Consider the following 18297-nt stretch of genomic DNA (forward strand, 5'->3'; position numbering starts at 1 on the left):
AACCAATACCAAGCTCCACCTGGGTTTCAACAATCTTTTCAGCAGAATCAGCACCAAAGCAATTTTCAGCAACCACCTGTTCAGTCACAAGCTAGTAGTTCCAACATGTCGTTGGAAGACATAGTTAAAAGTCTTGCTACCAGTACCCAAGCTTTCCAGAATGAAACAAAGTCCAACATCAAAAATCTGGAGCAGCAGGTATCATAACTCGCGAACTCCATGAGCAAACTAGAAGCACAAACCCAAGGAAAATTCCCATCTCAGACTGAGAAGAACCCGAAGCACAATGCTTGTGCTGTCACCCTCAGAAGTGGTAAAAACTACAAAGGAAAAGATCAGCAAGAAGATGAGGAAGAAGAGATCGTAGTTGAGCAAGAATCAGAGGCAACTGAAGAGGTGCAGAAAAAAATGGATCTGCTGAAACTGAAGTGAAAATTACCCCTCCTCCTTTTCCCTCAAGACTGAAAAACACGAAAAAAGAAAAGGAAGACAAAGAAATTATGGATTTCTTCAGAAAGGTTGAGGTAAATATTCCCCTTCTTGATGCAATTAAACAACTACTCCGATATGCTAAATTTTTAAAAGAGTTATGTACTTCAAAAAGGAAATTAAAAGGAAACGAAACAGTTAACGTAAGCGAGAATGTTTCAGCTGTTTTACAGAAAAGGCTACCCCCAAAGTCTAAGGATCCAAGAGTATTTACTGTTCCTTGCAAGTTGGGTAACCTTTCAGTTCCGCGAGCTATGTTGGACTTAGGAGCTTCTATAAATGTATTGCCATATTCACTTTTTAAAACTATCGGGGTAGGGCCTTTAAAAAGAACAGGAGTCATCATTCAGTTGGCTGATCGTTCTCTGGTACACCCAAAAGGTGTGTTGGAAGACGTTCTGGTTCAAGTGAATGAACTTATATTCCCAACTAATTTCTATGTTTTGGATATGGGAGATGACGACTCACCAAATTCAGGTTCCATTCTTTTAGGGAGACCATTTTTGAAAACTGCCAGAACCAAAATAGATGTTTATGATGGTACCCTTTCAATGGAATTTGATAGTGAAGTTATCAACTTCAATATTTATGATGCCATGCGTTACCCTGTTGATGTCTCAGCCCTAAATTTCATTGATGTAATTGAACCATTATCTGCAGAATATTTTGAGATTGCTAACCGTGAGTCACTAGCATTAGTGCTCCACAGAAATTTGTCTATTAATGCAGCTCAAGTTCTATCAGAAAAGTATGTGGTTGATAAAGAAGTTCAAGAGATGGCAGCTCATATGGGCTAGCAGAGAAAGTTGAGGTATGGTGCCCAAAATCTTAAGTTACCAGTTTCTAACTCCAAGCTTTTTCCTTCTGTAGTGCAAGCTCCCATCTTGGAGCTGAAGACACATCCAGAACATCTGAAATATGCATATCTTGGAGAAAAGAAACATTACCAGTTATCAATCCAACAAGTTGTCAGAAAAAGAAGAGTTAGAGCTGATCAGAATTTTAAAGGAGTATAAAAGTGCAATTGGGTGGACTATTACAGACATCAAAGGACTCAGCCCATCTCTTTGCATGCACAAAATTTTGATGGAAGAAGACTATAAACCATTGCGAGAAGCCCAACACATATTAAACCCACCAATGATGGAGGTGGTTAAAAAAGAAGTTATGAAGTTACTGGATGCTGGGATGATATACCCAATTTCTAACAGCAAGTGGGTCAGCCCAGTTCAAGTTGTTCCCAAGAAGGCTGGTTTGACAGTGGTAGAGAACAAAGAAGGAGAGCTGGTTCCAACTCGGGTTCAGAACGGATGACGCGTTTGTATTGACTACAGAAAATTAAACGCAGCCACCCAGAAAGATCATTTCCCTCTCCCATTTATAGATCAGATGCTAGAGAGACTTGCTGGAAAATCCCACTACTGCTGCTTGGATGGATTTTCAGGTTTCCATCAGATTCCAGTTGCTACAGAAGACCAGGAGAAAACGACTTTCACCTGCCCTTTCGGGACATTCGCGTATAGGCGTATGCCCTTTGGACTCTGCAACGCACCCGCAACCTTTCAAAGGTGTATGGTTAGTATCTTTTCTGAGTATGTCGAAAATACCATAGAAGTCTTCATGGATGATTTTACCATCTATGGAGACTCCTTTGATATTTTTTTGAAAAACCTCACAAAAATTTTACAAAGATGTATAGAAACAGACCTGGTCTTAAATTTTGAAAAATGTCACTTTATGGTTGACCAAGGTCTGATTCTTGGACATATTGTTTCAAAAATAGGTTTGGAAGTCAATAAAGCAAAAATAGATGTTAGAAAGAGCTTACCCTACCCGAAGAATGTTCGGGAAGTGCGTTCCTTTCTTGGTCGTGCAGGTTTTTACAGGAGGTTTAAAAAAGATTTTTCAAAAATATCAGTTCCCATGTGCCAGTTATTGCAAAAAGACGCTGAATTTGACTTCAATGAAGATTGCAAGAAGGCTTTTGATGTGCTGAAAAATCTTCTTACCTCTGCCCCCATCATTCAGCCCCCAGATTGGAGTTTACCATTCGAGATAATGTGTGACGCCAGTAACACTGCTGTTGGAGCTGTTTTAGGACAGAGAAAAGACCAGGTTCCCCACGTTATATATTATGCATCAAAAACTTTGGACAACGCCTAAGCAAATTACTCCACCACAGAAAAGGAGTTGTTGTCAATTGTTTTTGCATTGGAAAAATTCAGACAATACTTGTTGGGCACGAAAGTTATAATCTACTCTGATCACGCAGCTATCCGGTACCTTCTTTCCAAAAAAGACTCGAAGCCAAGGTTGATCATATGGATTTTGCTGCTACAGGAATTTGATATAGAGATCAGGGACAAAAGTGGGAGAGAAAATTTGGTAGCTGATCATTTGAGTCGACTCACTCCACCTGAAGACCCGACACCGATCCGTGAAACATTTCCTGATGAGCATCTATTCATTGTTCAGAACCCTCCTTGGTTTGCTGATATAGTGAACTACTTGGTCTCCAGAGAACTCCCTTCAGATCTCACCCGCGCCCAGAAAGATAAAATAAAGAAGGAGGCGAAAAGATATGTTTGGGACGAGCCGTATCTATGGAAGCACTGTGCTGATCAGGTGATTAGAATATGTGTACCTCAAGATGAAGTCAAGTCAATCCTGAATTTCTGCCATTCAGAAGCTTGTGGAGGGCATTATGGTCCACAACGAACCGCACACAAGGTCTTGGACAGCGGTCTTTTTGGCCTCATATTTTTCGTGACTCTTTTCTATTTTGCAAAACTCATGAAAGGTGTCAAATGACTGGGTCTTTGACATCTCGTAATCAAATGCCACTTACTCTGATCTTGGTATGTGAAATTTTTGACGTTTGGGGTATAGATTTCATGGGTCCGTTTCCGCCTTCTTTCGGGTTTGTGTACATCTTACTTGTTGTGGATTACGTTTCCAAATGGGTCGAGGAAAAAGCTACACGAACCAACGATGCCAAGGTTGTAGTTGATTTTGTCAAGACAAACATATTTGCTAGGTTTGGGACACCAAAATCCATTATTAGTGATCGGGGCACACATTTCTGCAACCGCACCCTCGAAGCGGTCCTCAAGAAGTATGGTGTCACACATCGGGTATCCACAACATATCACCCGCAAACCAACGGGCAAGCCGAAGCTTTAAACAGATAGATCAAGGGAATTATTGAGAAAACCATCAATCCAGTCAAGAAAGACTGGAGTATTCGATTGGATGATGCGTTATGGGCTCACCGGACATCATACAAAACTTCTATCGGTATGTCACCATATCAAATTGTTTTTGTTAAACCTTGTCAATTACCGGTTTAATTGGAGCATTGAGCATATTGGGCTGTCAAAAATTTGAATATGAGCATGGATGAAGATGGCACGAAAAGAAGATTGGATATCCAAGAGTTAGAAGAAATCCGGAATGATGCTTACGAGAACGAAGCAATCTATAAGGAGAAGACGAAAGTGTTTCATGACAAGATGATCTCGCGGAAGGTATTCACTACTGATCAAAAGGTACTCTTATACCATTCTTGTTTCAAACTTATTTCTGGTAAATTAAGGTCTCGTTGGGTGGGACCTTTTGTTGTTACTAACGTGTTTGATCATGGTGCCATAGAAATTAAGAGTGAGCAAACAGGAAAGGTTTTTAAGGTAAATGGTCATCGTCTCAAACCATTTTACGAAGGGTTTCAAGTTACAAATGAAGAAGTAGAGGTAGTCGAGGTCCCGAATTACCGCAATTGAGGAAACCTGTGATCGCATGTATCAAGTTCTTATCATACTATCGTTACCTGCCTCGAGAAACGTGCCCAACGGTCAACTTTTCAAAACTTGCGATCGTAGGTTCCCCCCTTGCGGTCGCATGTTGTGTTTTTTTGTTATAAATACTGATCGCAGTCTCATTTGTAACCACCACACTTGAAAGAAAAAAAAAATTTCTCTCTGAAATCCACTACATTTCGAGTTCTTTCACCAACCAACACCCAAATCGCTCATTTTTCTTCCAAATCAAGCAAATAAGGTATCAATCTCTTCTATTTTACTCATACAACATCTATACGGTAACGAAATCATGTTTTCACGGTTGAAATTCTCCAAAAATCTCATTTTGTTCATTTGAAATTTGAATTTTTGTGAGTTTCTTTTTTAGATCTACGCTCCGTTAGCAATCCGCAGGCCACGAAAAGTTGAAACGTTTACTCACGACGCAATTCAGAAGAGATTCATCCGGACGAAATTTCAAAAATCAAAATTTTTTTGGCACGAAAAATATACTGCTGTTCAGCGCACAGTCAGGTATTTTCGTTCTGAAACTGAATTTTTGTTTTTGTTATATTTGTGCGGGCTTGCGTATCCATTTGGGAGTAGTTAGAGATAATTATTTTTGCTTGATTATTATTATTTTTTTACCTGGAAATTGTGCCTACCTTGTCCCACTTTTGACTTGAAAAAAAATGCCCCCTAGACCCTCCCGTTCACGCAGACAGGTTGACGCCCCAGACCCGTCACACACTCTCCAGGTGGACAATGTCACTGTGGATTTAGGTTCACAGGCCGCACTCGACTGTTACCAGCGACTTCTCGACCACGAGATTTTGCCACAAGCTTGGTCCCCTAGCCGCACATTAATGCATGAACTCCATATTTATGATGATGTTCACGCTCTTTTTGACAATATTGGCTGGGAGCGCCTATTATCTGCAGATTTTGCCACTTGTCCCCTATTGACCCGAGAGTTTTTAGCTACGCTTAGTGAGGTAAATCATGAGGGAAACTTAGCTTTTCGTATTTTTAGCACCCCTCACACTATTCACGTGGACCAGTTATGCACTTTCTTCCATACCCCTATCACCAGCTTATCCCAACCCACCCCTGCTTTTGACGTACGCGAGTTTTGGTACTCCATCACCGGTTCGGAGTTTTACGATTCCGCCCAATCCGTCCAGACCAGTATTGTGCACCCTGTTCTCAAAATTGCATTGAAAATTATATGCAATATTATTTATGCACAGCTTGAGACTATAAAAGCCGGCAAAGCCGAGCTTTTTTTTTTGTGGTGCATGATCACCGGGTCGCACCACCCGCATTTTGGTGATATTATCATCAAACGTTTCCATAAAGTTATAGCCCTTCGCACCGGCGGTGCAATTCGCTGTGGTGGTCTAATTTCTGTCATTGCTCGCGCCCTCACAGCGCAACATGTCCCAGGATACACCTTCTTTACGGGTGACACCTTTCGTTTGACCCTGCAGAACCTTCGGGCAATGCACATGCTACGAACCGCTCCAGATGGGTATGTTTGGATGCAGGGTCGCTTCACTTATTTCAAGGTTACTGGTCCTGATGTCATCGCTCTCGCTGACCCCATTAGCGAGACTGTGTGGGTTCTTCCGTCAAACCTTCCACCGCCTCTTCGCCCACGTAGGTCACAGCAGGCCCCGCGTCTACATTGTGATCGACCATCTCCGTCCACTATGCACCCAGATTACGCAGACGCTACACCTATCTCCTTTAGCCAGCCTGATCCCATGCAGACTGACTTTCAGGATCAGCCCCCAGCCATCTCACCCTGACCCCAACTCCCCCTTCACCTACCAGTATTATCTTGACCTCCGTCAGAATATTGCTTCCCTTCAGCAGACTATGACTGGTCTTCGCCTCGACTATCAGCTATATAGCTCTCAGGTTACCGACTATCGTGACGAGCTCTTAGGTTGCGCGACGATTTCACCGATTTCCGCGACGATTTCTTCCGTCGCTTTACACCCCCGTCCGAGTAGTCGTCTTCCACTCCTCCCTAAGCATTGAGGACAATGCTTAATTTTAAGCTTGGGGAGGGGATTTCCTATCTTTTTGTATAAAAGTTTTTATTTTGTCATTTTTATTTCAAAAATCCAAAAAAATTTAAAAAGTTTAAAAAAATCCAAAAAGATTTTTCATTTACGTTTTTATTTGACATTTTTCTTTTTTCATTCCTAGTTTTCTTCTAAAATATTTTCATTTTGTTGCATTTTGCATTTTGCATTTTGCATATATATATATATATATATATATATATATATATATATATATATATATATATATATATATATATATTCTGTTTTTAGTTTTTATTTAAAAAAAAATACGAGATGATGACACTCTTTACATACGATAGCTCCATGAAGTGGGATATTGAGAATTGAAAATGAAAAAAAAAATCCGAAGCAACCTGATTGTTATTGGAAGTGTAGAATCAGCTGTCATAACCAGGAGACCCAAGACACCGTGATTCGAGACCCCGACCTTAGATAATAAAAAAAATGGCGTACTGAAACGTCTTTTGGGCGGTAATAACAACTCTAGGATGATTTGCTTATTAATGTTTAAAAAGAATCTTTATCGGCAACTCTGAACTCACATAACATGACCCTATTTGTTGACACGCGTTACCCCTCGCAGTAATAGAGAGCTTAAGTATCAGATCCACACAGTCGAAGAAAGAAAGAAGAAAGGGTACAACGTCATATCCAGTACCCAAATCAAAGAACTTCAAGCGCTCAATTGAAGAAATTCCAAAAAATAAAAATATAAAAAAAAGAGATTGAAGAAATCAAGCTCAAAACGAAGTGTAAATAAAAGTTCAATCAAGTTAGAAGCCGTTCCAAAGTTACATATGGCGAATAAAGAACTGTGTGATATGATACTTGTGGCTCTCGAAAAAAGTGAAAGCATAGAGCTCGGGCTCCTACGGGGGTTGGCCCTTGCTGCTTCGACGAAAGCTGATTTGGTCGTGCAGGTTCTTAAGGATGCGTCGATTCTGATTCTTGGCCATCTAGTTTTAAGGACATGAGATCCGGACTATGTTATTTTTGCTGACAAAGCTAATTAAGGTACAAAGTTTAAATGAAACTAGAGTTGGATTATTAGGTTACACCGTTTTGTGGTCTTTCTTACTTTGGGAGTCTGTGATATATGAAAGATAGCAGGATGGTTGCTTTGGTGTTAGTGATTGGAGCCCATTATCGATGCAAAGTCTGATGGTAAAAAGAAAAAAAATATAAAAAGAAAAAAAGAGGTAAAAAAAGAAGCATGTTTCATTTTAGTTGTTCGTTTCTCATTTGCATATTTTAGTTCATTGTTCATTTTCTTTATCTTTGCATGCATATTTTATGTTTAGCTTTGGTAATTCTCATTATTTAGGTTTTCGTCTTCAAGTTGACGTGTGTCTAGGTTATTCCTTTATTGCCTGTAGCCTCAATTCCGTTTCCAAAGTTATCGTTTCCTTACTCGAGGGCAAGTAAGGTCTAAGCTTGGGGAGGTTTGTTAGATGCATTTTATATGCATCTTTTAGCACAATTTCCTTCGTATTTCATTATAAAAGGCTAACTAATTCCCGATTATTCTTATGTATTTCGTGTTTCATGATTATTTTGAAGAATGCCCGTACTGCTCACGTTTGTTACGAATTTTCAGGGCCATTTGGAGCACATGGATGATTGCGCAAGTTCGGGATGCGTTTGTGGATGCTTTGGAGCTTAATTGGAGTCTAGACCAAGGAGGGATGCCGGGAAATGATCAAGAACTGCTTGGAAGGAGGAACGACGATCAAAAGAGCCGAAAAAAGTAACATGCGATTGAACCTTATACACCTGCGATCGCAGGTTAGGTCGCAGGTTGCCTTCAAGGTTTTGTCGAGCCAAAAAAATTCATCAGCTAAGAAAAAAAGAAACCTGCAATCGCAGGTTGTGCCTTTGCGATCGCAGGTTGGTCAAAAAGAGTCGAAATGGCAACGTACTTTATTAAAAAAAATCCCGTGACAAGTTTAGGGTGATACATGCGATCGCAGGTATGCCCTTTGCGATCGTAGGTACGATGTTTTGACAGCTAGACGTATAAATACAACCTGATACTCTTCCAGTAATCTTAATTGGTGATTCCTGGCGATTCAGAAGCGATTTTCAGAGGGTTTCAAGTGAAGAACGCAGATCTAAAGGAGACGATTCAATTTCTATTTGTAGTTTAGTAAGATTTATCGTTTAGATTCGATTTCCACAGTTTGTAATCCGTTTTTAGCCATGTCAGGCTAAAAACTCAGATTTCAGTTTCGCAAGACGTAACCTATTCATATGATTAATCATTAGACACTATGTTTGACTATGATTAGTGTTTAGTTTGATCAGTTCTATGTTAAAGTGAGTGTTTGATTTTGATTTCAATTTCTATTGGCCACTTAAATTGTTTGTGAATCATTCTAGTCATCTAATTGTTTAGATACGTAATTGTCTAGATTAATTAGTAAAAAGTGACAAGTATTAGATTAATTCTGAATTTAGGGTTAACTCTAATATGAAATGATCAAACAAGTTTTAACGCCTCCGAGCTTATGAGAGGTATTGAACTTTACTGAGAATTACACTGTGTCTAATGCAACTTTTCTTTGTTAATCTAGAGCTTGTTTGATTAATTTAGTAAAAAGTTAGGTTTAATTGAAAGAACTTATTTTGATTAAATGATTCTTGTAATAGAGGTCATTAGAGCTTGTTAATGAACTTTAGTACCAGTTTAAACAAGTGCATAATCAAATATTGTGTTGAAGGTTAATTATATGATTAGGGGAGTCACCGCGAAACTGGAATTGCTTTCTCTTATTTGAATTTTCACCACTTTAAAGTTAGTTATTCTTTTGTCATTTTCGATTTTTATTAGTTCAATTTTCAGAAATAAACCCCCCCTTTTATGTTTATTGCATTCATCAAGAATCAGTTCACACCTTACGCAAAGAGGTGTAAAGATTAAGATGTGTCCCTGAGGATCCGACCCTGCTTACCTGTACTACCTGTTAGTGAAATAAAGCAGTTTATCTTATATTTTTACTTGTTTAAATCGTGTACGACAATGGTCTTAACACATATATAGTGTAGGATTCCAAGAGACATGGGTAAACCCTAATCCATACACTTAGGTTATGATCCATATCTCATGTGGACTAACTCTTCATGGATACTTACATAAAACTTAGCCCAACATGGATCAATAGCCCAAACACTATATATATCACTGATTTACATAATCAGTCCTCGTTAATTTAATTAGTCTCTTTTGATCACTAAATTAATTCCAAATTAATTCTTGATCAATACTAATTAAATACTATGATTTCACAATTAATATATTATACTTGTAATATATTAATAAATCATAAATAACCTCTTTCTCAAATATCCTTCCTATCAAATTGTTCTGGTGAAGGCAACCCAAATGGATCATGCTACTCTCGGGTCGAGTACATACCAATTATAGTTATGAGCTTAGACACCTAATCCAACAGTCTCCGACTTGGATAAGTCTAATAACTATTATTGCAAGTACGACTCCAAAATCCCGACTAGCAATCATAGCTCTTAAAAGCCGCTGTCGAACTCTGACCTAGTCAATGACGCGTCCATTAGATAACGGATCATATATTCCTCCATTCTAGATATCGTATGAAATGAGACATGGATTATAATCATTCTCTCTACTCATGTTGGGCTAATTGAACAAATCAGATCGGTCCAGGCTTGGCCAAGCACTTAGGATTGTCATCACTAAATCATCGAGGGGCCCAAAAATATCGCTTTTATCCATATTGGGTAAAAGGAATGTATAAACATTGATTCAAATGCTTGCTTGTACTTACTCATCAAATCACACGCAACAATATGTTTTATAACACCAAGTTACTGGTGCGTTTACATATGTCAATGTGCAACCGACTTGTAAACTACAGCTCACATGTCTTGGTTTCAAGAATATAAGATATTATCGTCACACAATCACTCGTGATAAAATCCATGAAATGATTCAGATGAGCGTGGGTTTAATCTAATACTCAAATCGTATTACAGGAGTACTCATGAACACTGCAGCAAACTTGTGCTATGTCTAAACCCCTTTAGACAATCTACAGACCCATTCATGACAGTCTAGCTTCAATACCTACTTCCAAAGTATGATCGACTGTGGATGGTTTGAATAACCTAGTTATTCGGGAAGTCAAAACATGCAAAGTGAAACACAAGAATAATTGAATCAAATATGGTCTCAAAACTTTTGAATATAAATAAAACACCTCTTATTTAATCACCATATTGATTACACATTATTCATTGTATAATGTTTCGATTTATCAACTTCACACTTGAATTAAAACAATAGTTATTGTCACACCCCTAAACCGGAACGGCGGAAACGTTCGGGGGCGGAGTACGTCATGTATAATATCACAACAATTCATAATAGTAAAACAAGCAACAACATCATCCATTGCATTAATAATATAATTTAAATACAAGTGTGTTCTGAATAGTTTATAAGACACCAAAAATAAGAATCAAAATAAGAGATGAGTCTTGAACGTGCTCCATCTTCTCAAAACCTGGTCACCGGTACCTGTCTACTGGTGACCTGAGAATACAAGCTATTTTGAAAGCGTAGATCAACATTAAAGCTGGTGAGTTCATAAGAATTTTAGTGTCATTGTTTGTATAAGTTTGAAGAAAATGTTTGTAAATGTTTGATGTTAAAAGTTTGTAAGTGTTTGATGTAAATGTTTGTAAACTTCCTAGAAAATCCTATCTTTTCTACTAAAGTAGTCTTCTACCAAGACCCAACTGTTCTTTATGTTTGTTCTTTTGTAAAAGTGAGTGTTTTCCCAAAGTATGACTATCATTACCAAAATATAGTTTTCATTACTGTTTATGTGAGAAGATCACAATGTGAATGAAATGGGAAAAATAAAGATGTACTGTAGTTTTATCTAAGTAACTACCAATGTACTAACTACCTTAAAACTGTTTGTTTAATTAAGGTAAAACGTGATAAGATTGTAACCATACTTGATTGACTAGTATAACACGACGTTCGAGACGTCGAAAATGATATGACATTCGTCACCCGTAGACCTGCAGGTGCCACTGTAGCTAGCAGCAAGGTGTGGGATGGTCAATCCCTTATAGATCTATACACAAATTCACGCTTTCCCTCCACGAGACTCTGGGTACAAAACGTGACACAACAGTATATTGCCATGCCATGAAGTAGTGGCTCACATTAATGTTATAGTATTCTTGTGTTTGTATAGTATGTTCTAGTGTAGTGTATGTTCTCTCTGTCTAGTGTATAGTATGTTCTAGTGTATTGTATGTTCTCTCTGTCTAGTGTATAGTATGTTCTATCTGTTTCTCTTTATAGTGAGTATTGGTTCTCGTTATAGTATGTATTGTATCTCATTATAGTATGTTTGAACTGACTCATGTATGAACTGACTCTTGTATGTTTCATTGTTCTAGAAATAGTAGTAGTGACTTCCTAAACTATAACTATTATAGTTTACTAGCAACGTTGTTTGTATGAATGAACATGTTTGTACACCTTTTCTACCCAAAGGTATTGAACTGAACGAAGAACTTTTATATCTATATACATATACATAATATATAACTAAGATTTAAACGACATTCAGACAAACAACCGATACCCTAAGTCCACAACCAAACAAGGAACAGGAAATAAGGCGAGTTATCAGTCCTAAGCCCTTTCAATCCTACTTATATAACTATATCTATATAGACATGATTTTGACAATATATAAGTTTAAAAGAGTTTAATAAAGAGTTTTGCATATAAAAGAGTTTGTAAAAACGATTTGAAGCAATTTGTTTGAAAACACAGTTTGAAGTATAAGAAATTCATTTGTTTGATAGTTATTAATCACATGTGATTGATATAATAACTATAATGTTTCTACTTGTATCCCCCCATAAAAGCATTTAAAATCATTTAAGAGATAAGTTAAGGGGTATGAACTCACCTGCAGTGAGTGATACGAATGTAAGATTGGTTGTAGGATGCTAAGTGTCAAGTGAAGACTCGAGCACAAGCGGATCCTAATAAGCATATAATGACACATATATGTATATAATTAGTGTTTATAAACTAATCATGTAAGGAAAGCACCTTAGGAACTAGGAAACACTTAGATTGAAGTGTTATAAGCACAAAGGATTGCATAAAAGAGGTTTATGGCCACACTAGAGTGTGTACGGCCAAAGGGTTCACGTCCCATGAGTGTACGGCCGTAAACTCATGAAGAAGTATGCAAATGAGGTGGTTAAAGGTCCTATCTAGCATCAAGGAAGGGTTCTTGGTCCCATGCTTAGCTCTAAGGAAAGTTTAAGGCCAACTGTGAATGTTAACATGAGTTTACGGCCCTATGAGGTGTGTACGGCCGTACACCCTCTATGTTCTTGCCGAAATGGTCGATTTTAAGATAAATATCAAGTGATTCTAGTAGATAACAAGCATAGGAAGCAGTTACTCACAATTTGGAAGCTTGATGAGGGTTCACGGCCACCAAGAACTAGTAGGTGTTCTTGGTGAAAGTGAAGAACAATTGAAGATCTACCCAAAAAGTGTAATTTCATGGATGATATCAAAGGGTGATACAAGATCATGAAGGATAATCACAAAGAAATAGAAGGAATTCTTACATTTTTGAAGATCTAGATGAAGAAAGTTGATGATAGTTGAGAGAGAATCCGAATTCTTGGCTTAGAAGTGTGAAAAGTGTTGAATAAAGGCTAAGTATCTTCTTTATAGATGAGAGTTCACGGCTATAGATGGGTGTACGGCCGTACACCCATGTGTACGGCCGTACACTCTTCTTGAAGGAGTGTTTGGCCCGAATTTGATACTATGAACTTTTGGAAACTCATTCCTATACCCTATCCTTGAATGTACAAGACTTGGAACACTCAAACAGACTCCAAACAATGCTAAATGATAGCAGAAACGAGTCTGACTTTGATTGAATTGAATAAATGTACAAGATAGAAATTTTGGGTTGTCACATCATCCCCCCGGTAGAGAGAATTTCGTCCCGAAATTAGAGTTTAAACAATTAAGCAATTATAAATAACTAAGTAAAAAGATGAGGATATTTCAGTTTCACTTGATCCTCGCGCTCTCAAGTGAATTCAGGTCCTCGCTTGGCATTCCGGCGAACCTTCACTATCGGGATACGGCTTTGCTTCGTTTGCTTGACCTCTCTGTCCATGATCTCTACTGGTTCTTCCACGAATTTGAGGATCTCGTTGATCTCGATCTCGTCGAGTGGGATTACAAGAGTCTCATCGGACAGACACTTTTTCAAGTTCGAGACGTGGAAAGTAGAATGTACGTTACTGAGTTCGCGAGGTAGTTTGAGTTTTTAAGCTACAGGGCCGATTCTAGCGATAATCTCGAAAGGCCCTACGTCTCTTGGATTTAGCTTTCCACGCTTTCCGAAGCGTATCAAGCCCTTCCAGGGTGAGACCTTCAATAGAACACGGTCGCCCACCTGGAATTCCAACAGTTTCCTTCTTTTGTCTGCGTAGCTTTTCTATCGGTCTCTAGTGGCTTTCAATCGTTCACGAATCTGAACGATCTTCTCTGTCGTTTCCCGAATGATTTCCGGACCTGTGAGAGTGCTGTCAGGAACTCGTCCTTTAGCTAACTGTGTGTCGCCCACCTCAGCCCAGCACAGAGGGGATCTGCACTTACGACCATAGAGGGCTTCAAATGGAGCAGCCTTTATGCTCGTGTGATAACTATTGTTGTAGGAGAACTCGACAAGGGGTAAATGAGTATCCTATGCCTTCCCAAAGTCTATCACGCAGGCTCGAAACATGTCTTCCAATGTTTGAATAGTCCTCTCACTTTGTCCGTCTCTTTGCGGATGGTAGGCTGTACTCATGTCCAGCCTAGTTCCTAGGGAACTTTGTAGCGACTGCCAGAACCTTGAAGTGAATCTACTATCTCTATCAGAGATAATGGATATAGAAACACCATGCAGTCGTAAAATCTCCTGAATGTATGTTCTAGTTAGTTTCTCCATCTTGTCAGTTTCTTTGATAGGCAGGAAGTGTGCGGACTTTGTTAACCTGTCTACGATCACCCATATGGTATCGAGACCACCCGTTGTCTTGGGCAACTTGGTTATGAAGTCCATTGTGATCCGCTCCCACTTCCATTTAGGTATCTCCGGTTGTTGAAGTAAACCTGATGGTTTCTGGTATTCGACCTTAACCTTGGCGCAAGTAAGGCACTTGCTCACGAAGGTAGCAATCTCTGCTTTCATGTTAGGCCACCAGTATAACTTTTTAAGATCCATATACATCTTATCTAAACCTGGGTGGACGGAATATCGAGTGTTGTGCGCTTCGGTCATGACCAGGTCACTGAAACCACCGTGCTTCGGTGTCCAGATTCGATGCATGAGATAAAAGGCTTTGCCACCCTTGACTTCCAAGTTTTTATCCATCCCTCTCAGGGATTCACCCGCCACATTTTCAGGTTTCAAGGCTTCGAGTTGAGCCTCCTAAATTTGTGTGGACAAGTGTGAATGGATAGTCATAGTCAATGATTTGACTCTACGACCAGAGTATTCTTTCCGAATTAGGGCGTCAGCTACTACGTTGGCCTTACCGGGATGATAACGAATTTCCCATTCGTAGTCACTGAGTAGCTCGACCTACCGTCGTTGTCTCATTTTGAGCTCCTTCTGGTCGAATATGTGTTGAAGGATTTTTTGGTCTGTAAAGATAGTGATTTTTGTACCATACAGATAGTGTCTCTAGATCTTCAGAGCAAATACCACTGCTCCTAACTCAAGATCGTGTGTGGTGTAGTTGACCTCGTGTGTCTTTAGTTGTCTTGAGGCATAGGTGATGACCTTACCTCGTTGCATCAGAACACAACCGAGCCCTTGATTGGATGCATCGTAATAAACCACGAAGTCTTCTATCCCTTCGGGTAGGGACAGTATCGGTGCGGTGCATAAGGATCGCTTTAGCCTTTGGAACGCTTTCTCTTGCTTCTCTTCCCAGTCAAAGGCCACGCCCTTCTGGGTCAATGTTGTAAGCGGTTTCGCAATCCTTGAGAAGTTCTGAATGAACCTGTGATAGTAGCCAGCGAGGCCTAGAAATTGACGAATTTCTCTAGGAGGCTTCGGTGTTGACCAGTTCTCAATGGCTTTGATTTTGGAAGGGTCCACGTGTATTCCCTCTTCGCTAACCGAGTGACCCAAGAATTCGACTCTTCGGATCTAAAATTCGCATTTCGAGAACTTCGCATAAAGCTTCTCTGATCGCAGCGTTTCTAAGACCTGACGCAGATGTTGACTATGCTCCTCCTTACTACGAGAGTAGTTAAGTATGTCATCGATGAATACAATGACAAACTGATCCAAGTAAGGACGACACACCCTATTCATTAAATCCATGAATATTGCGGGCGCATTGGTCAATCCGAATTGCATCACTACAAACTCGTAGTGTCCATAACGAGTTCGGAAGGCTGTCTTTGGAACATCCTCCCCTACTACTCGTAACTGGTGATACCCGGATCTCAGATCTATCTCTGAAAAGAAATTTTCACCTTGTATTTGGTCGAACAAGTCGTCTATGCGAGGCAGAGGGTAACGATTTTTGACGGTCAGTTTGTTAAGTTCTCTATAGTCGATGCACATACGGAACGATCCGTCTTTCTTCTTGACGAACAAGACCGGTGCTCCCCAGGGTGAGAAGCTTGTTCTAATGAAGCCCTTGCTGAGCAATTCGTTAAGTTGATTGGATAGCTCCTGCATCTCAGCTGGTGCTAGACGATAGGGCAATTTGGCTACTGGGGTAGCCCCTGGAACTAAGTCGATTCTGAACTCGACTTGACGTTGCGGAGGTAATCCTGGTAGTTCTTTTGGAAAGATGTCGGGAAAGTCGCGTACCACTGGGATGTTCTTTATGTCATTCGTCTGTTGGCTCACATCGACAACATGAACAAGGAATGCACGACATTCCTTTCGTAGGTACTTCTGGGCTTGTATGCTCGAGATGATGCGAAGGTTCGTGCCAGGTTTGTCGCCATAGATAACTAGAGTTTCGCTAGACGGCAGATTAAGGCAAACAACCTTTTCGTAACACATGATGTCGGCACGATGAGAACTCAACCAATCCATGACGATTATGACGTCGAAACTTTTAATTGAGACCGACATGAGGTCGATTGGAAATGAATGGCTATCTAGTGTTAGTGTACATCCTATGTATATGCAGCTAATGCTCTCTGTCTTTCCGTTAGCCATTTTTACAGTGAACGGTTCTTTAAGTGCATGTGATTTTTGTTTAAGCAAGTGAGCAAATTTCTGGTTCACGAAACTCCTCTCCGCTCCACTATCAAACAGTATGCATGCATAAGAGTTATTGAGGAGAAACGTACCAGTGACCACTGTGGGGTCGGCAACTGCTTCCTCGTGGCCTATAGCCAAAACTCTTCCCACTCCGCAGGCATTCCCTGCCTTCGGGCAGTTCCTTTTGTAGTGGCCCACCTCGCCACAACCATAGCAAGCCTGTCCCATACCAACGCTGGGGACTTAGGTGATTGGCCTTGCCGGAGCTTTGCAGAAATGGGCAGTGTGCCCCTTCCTGTTGCAGTTAGAGCACTCCATTTCCCGGAAGTGTCCGTTGTGGTGGAAGCTGCATTTGTTGCACTTAGGCAAGCTTCCAGCGTACTGCTTTACCGGCGCAACAGCAGTAGGTGCTATCGCAGCATGAACAACTACGACCTGCTGCTTTTTGGCAGCTTTGTGCGCATCGTTCTTATTCTTGTCATCCAGAACTTCCGCTTGTTGTCAGCGACAGATGTACCTTTCCACCTTCTTTGCTTCAGAAGGGACCATTGCCGGACATAGCGCTACCAGATCGCTGAATCTGGCAGTATAGGAGACTATGTCGGAGCCCTTCATGGTTAGGCTCCAGAGTTCCTACTCCAGTTTCTAAACTTCGCCCCTCGGGCAGTATTCCTCGACCATAAGCTCCTTCAGAGCTTCTCAGCGCATATCATTTTCCACTATAAGAGTTAGTGACTTAACATGGCTATTCCACCATGTCAGGGCTCGGTCCGCAAAGGTGCAGGCAGCAAATTTAACTTTGCTCCCTTCCGGACAGGAGCAGATCTCAAAGATCGACTCCGTTTTCTCGAACCATTACGAGAGGGCAATGATTCCACCAGACCCATTGAAGGCCCTGGGTTTGCAGCTGGTGAAGTCCTTATACGAGCACTCCCTAGAGCGCACTGGAGCTTCAACTGGAGTGGAATGCACATTCGTTCCACTCCCGCTAGTACCAGTAGTTGGGAATTGTGCTAGGGCTGCCGTAACAGTCGCATTCACAGCAGCTTGAATAGCTGTTGGGTTGTATTGAGGAGGAGGAGGTGGAGTTTAATTCGGAGTTATTGGAGTAGCGCGCCTATTCGATCTACGAGGAGGCATCTTGAAGCTATAAGATCATAAAGATGAAGATATTGGTAAGAATTCAATAGAGAGAATGATGTTGGATAAGGTGTCTAAGTCCATAACTATATTTGGTATGTACTTGACCCGACCCGACATGGTCAATTTGGGTTGCATGGCATCATGCATTTGGATAAACTAAAATGAGAGAAATAACACTTATGGGTTATTAATATATTATAAGTTCTAATATATTAATAATATTATTTAATTAATATTGATCAAGAATTAATCTAGAATTAATTAAGTGATCAAAAGGAGACTAATTAAATATATGGGTTGATTGTGTAAATCATCCATACTTGTATAGTGGGCTAGATGCTCCATGGATTATCAAGTTGGGCTAAGGTCCATAGGATGCTCCATGGGAGTTACAAACCCATGGGTCATGGAAATGAAGAGTCATGTCACATTAGGGTTTAGATGGTG

At 40.1% G+C, this 18297-nt stretch overlaps 3 protein-coding genes across 3 annotated transcripts; all 3 read left to right on the forward strand.

Moving 5' to 3' along the window:
- The first annotated feature begins 500 nt into the window (after positions 1 to 500).
- Positions 501 to 1286, forward strand: LOC145140199 (uncharacterized). The gene has a single exon (XM_079073768.1). The coding sequence runs from the start codon at positions 501 to 503 to the stop codon at positions 1284 to 1286; it is 786 nt and encodes a 261-aa protein (XP_078929894.1).
- A 121-nt stretch (positions 1287 to 1407) lies between these two features.
- On the forward strand, positions 1408 to 3300 carry LOC145140200 (uncharacterized). Its single transcript, XM_079073769.1, has 3 exons — positions 1408 to 1741; positions 2273 to 2604; positions 2830 to 3300. The coding sequence occupies exons 1-3, from the start codon at positions 1408 to 1410 to the stop codon at positions 3298 to 3300; spliced, it is 1137 nt and encodes a 378-aa protein (XP_078929895.1).
- Positions 3301 to 3884: 584 nt separating this feature from the next.
- Positions 3885 to 4268, forward strand: LOC145140201 (uncharacterized). The gene has a single exon (XM_079073770.1). It carries the CDS (start codon positions 3885 to 3887, stop codon positions 4266 to 4268), a length of 384 nt encoding a protein of 127 aa, XP_078929896.1.
- Positions 4269 to 18297: the final 14029 nt, after the last annotated feature.

This window comes from Lactuca virosa, chromosome 9, assembly GCF_052849685.1.
Source record: "Lactuca virosa cultivar CGN04683 chromosome 9, Lactuca_virosa_CGN04683_v6, whole genome shotgun sequence".
NCBI lineage: Eukaryota > Viridiplantae > Streptophyta > Magnoliopsida > Asterales > Asteraceae > Lactuca > Lactuca virosa.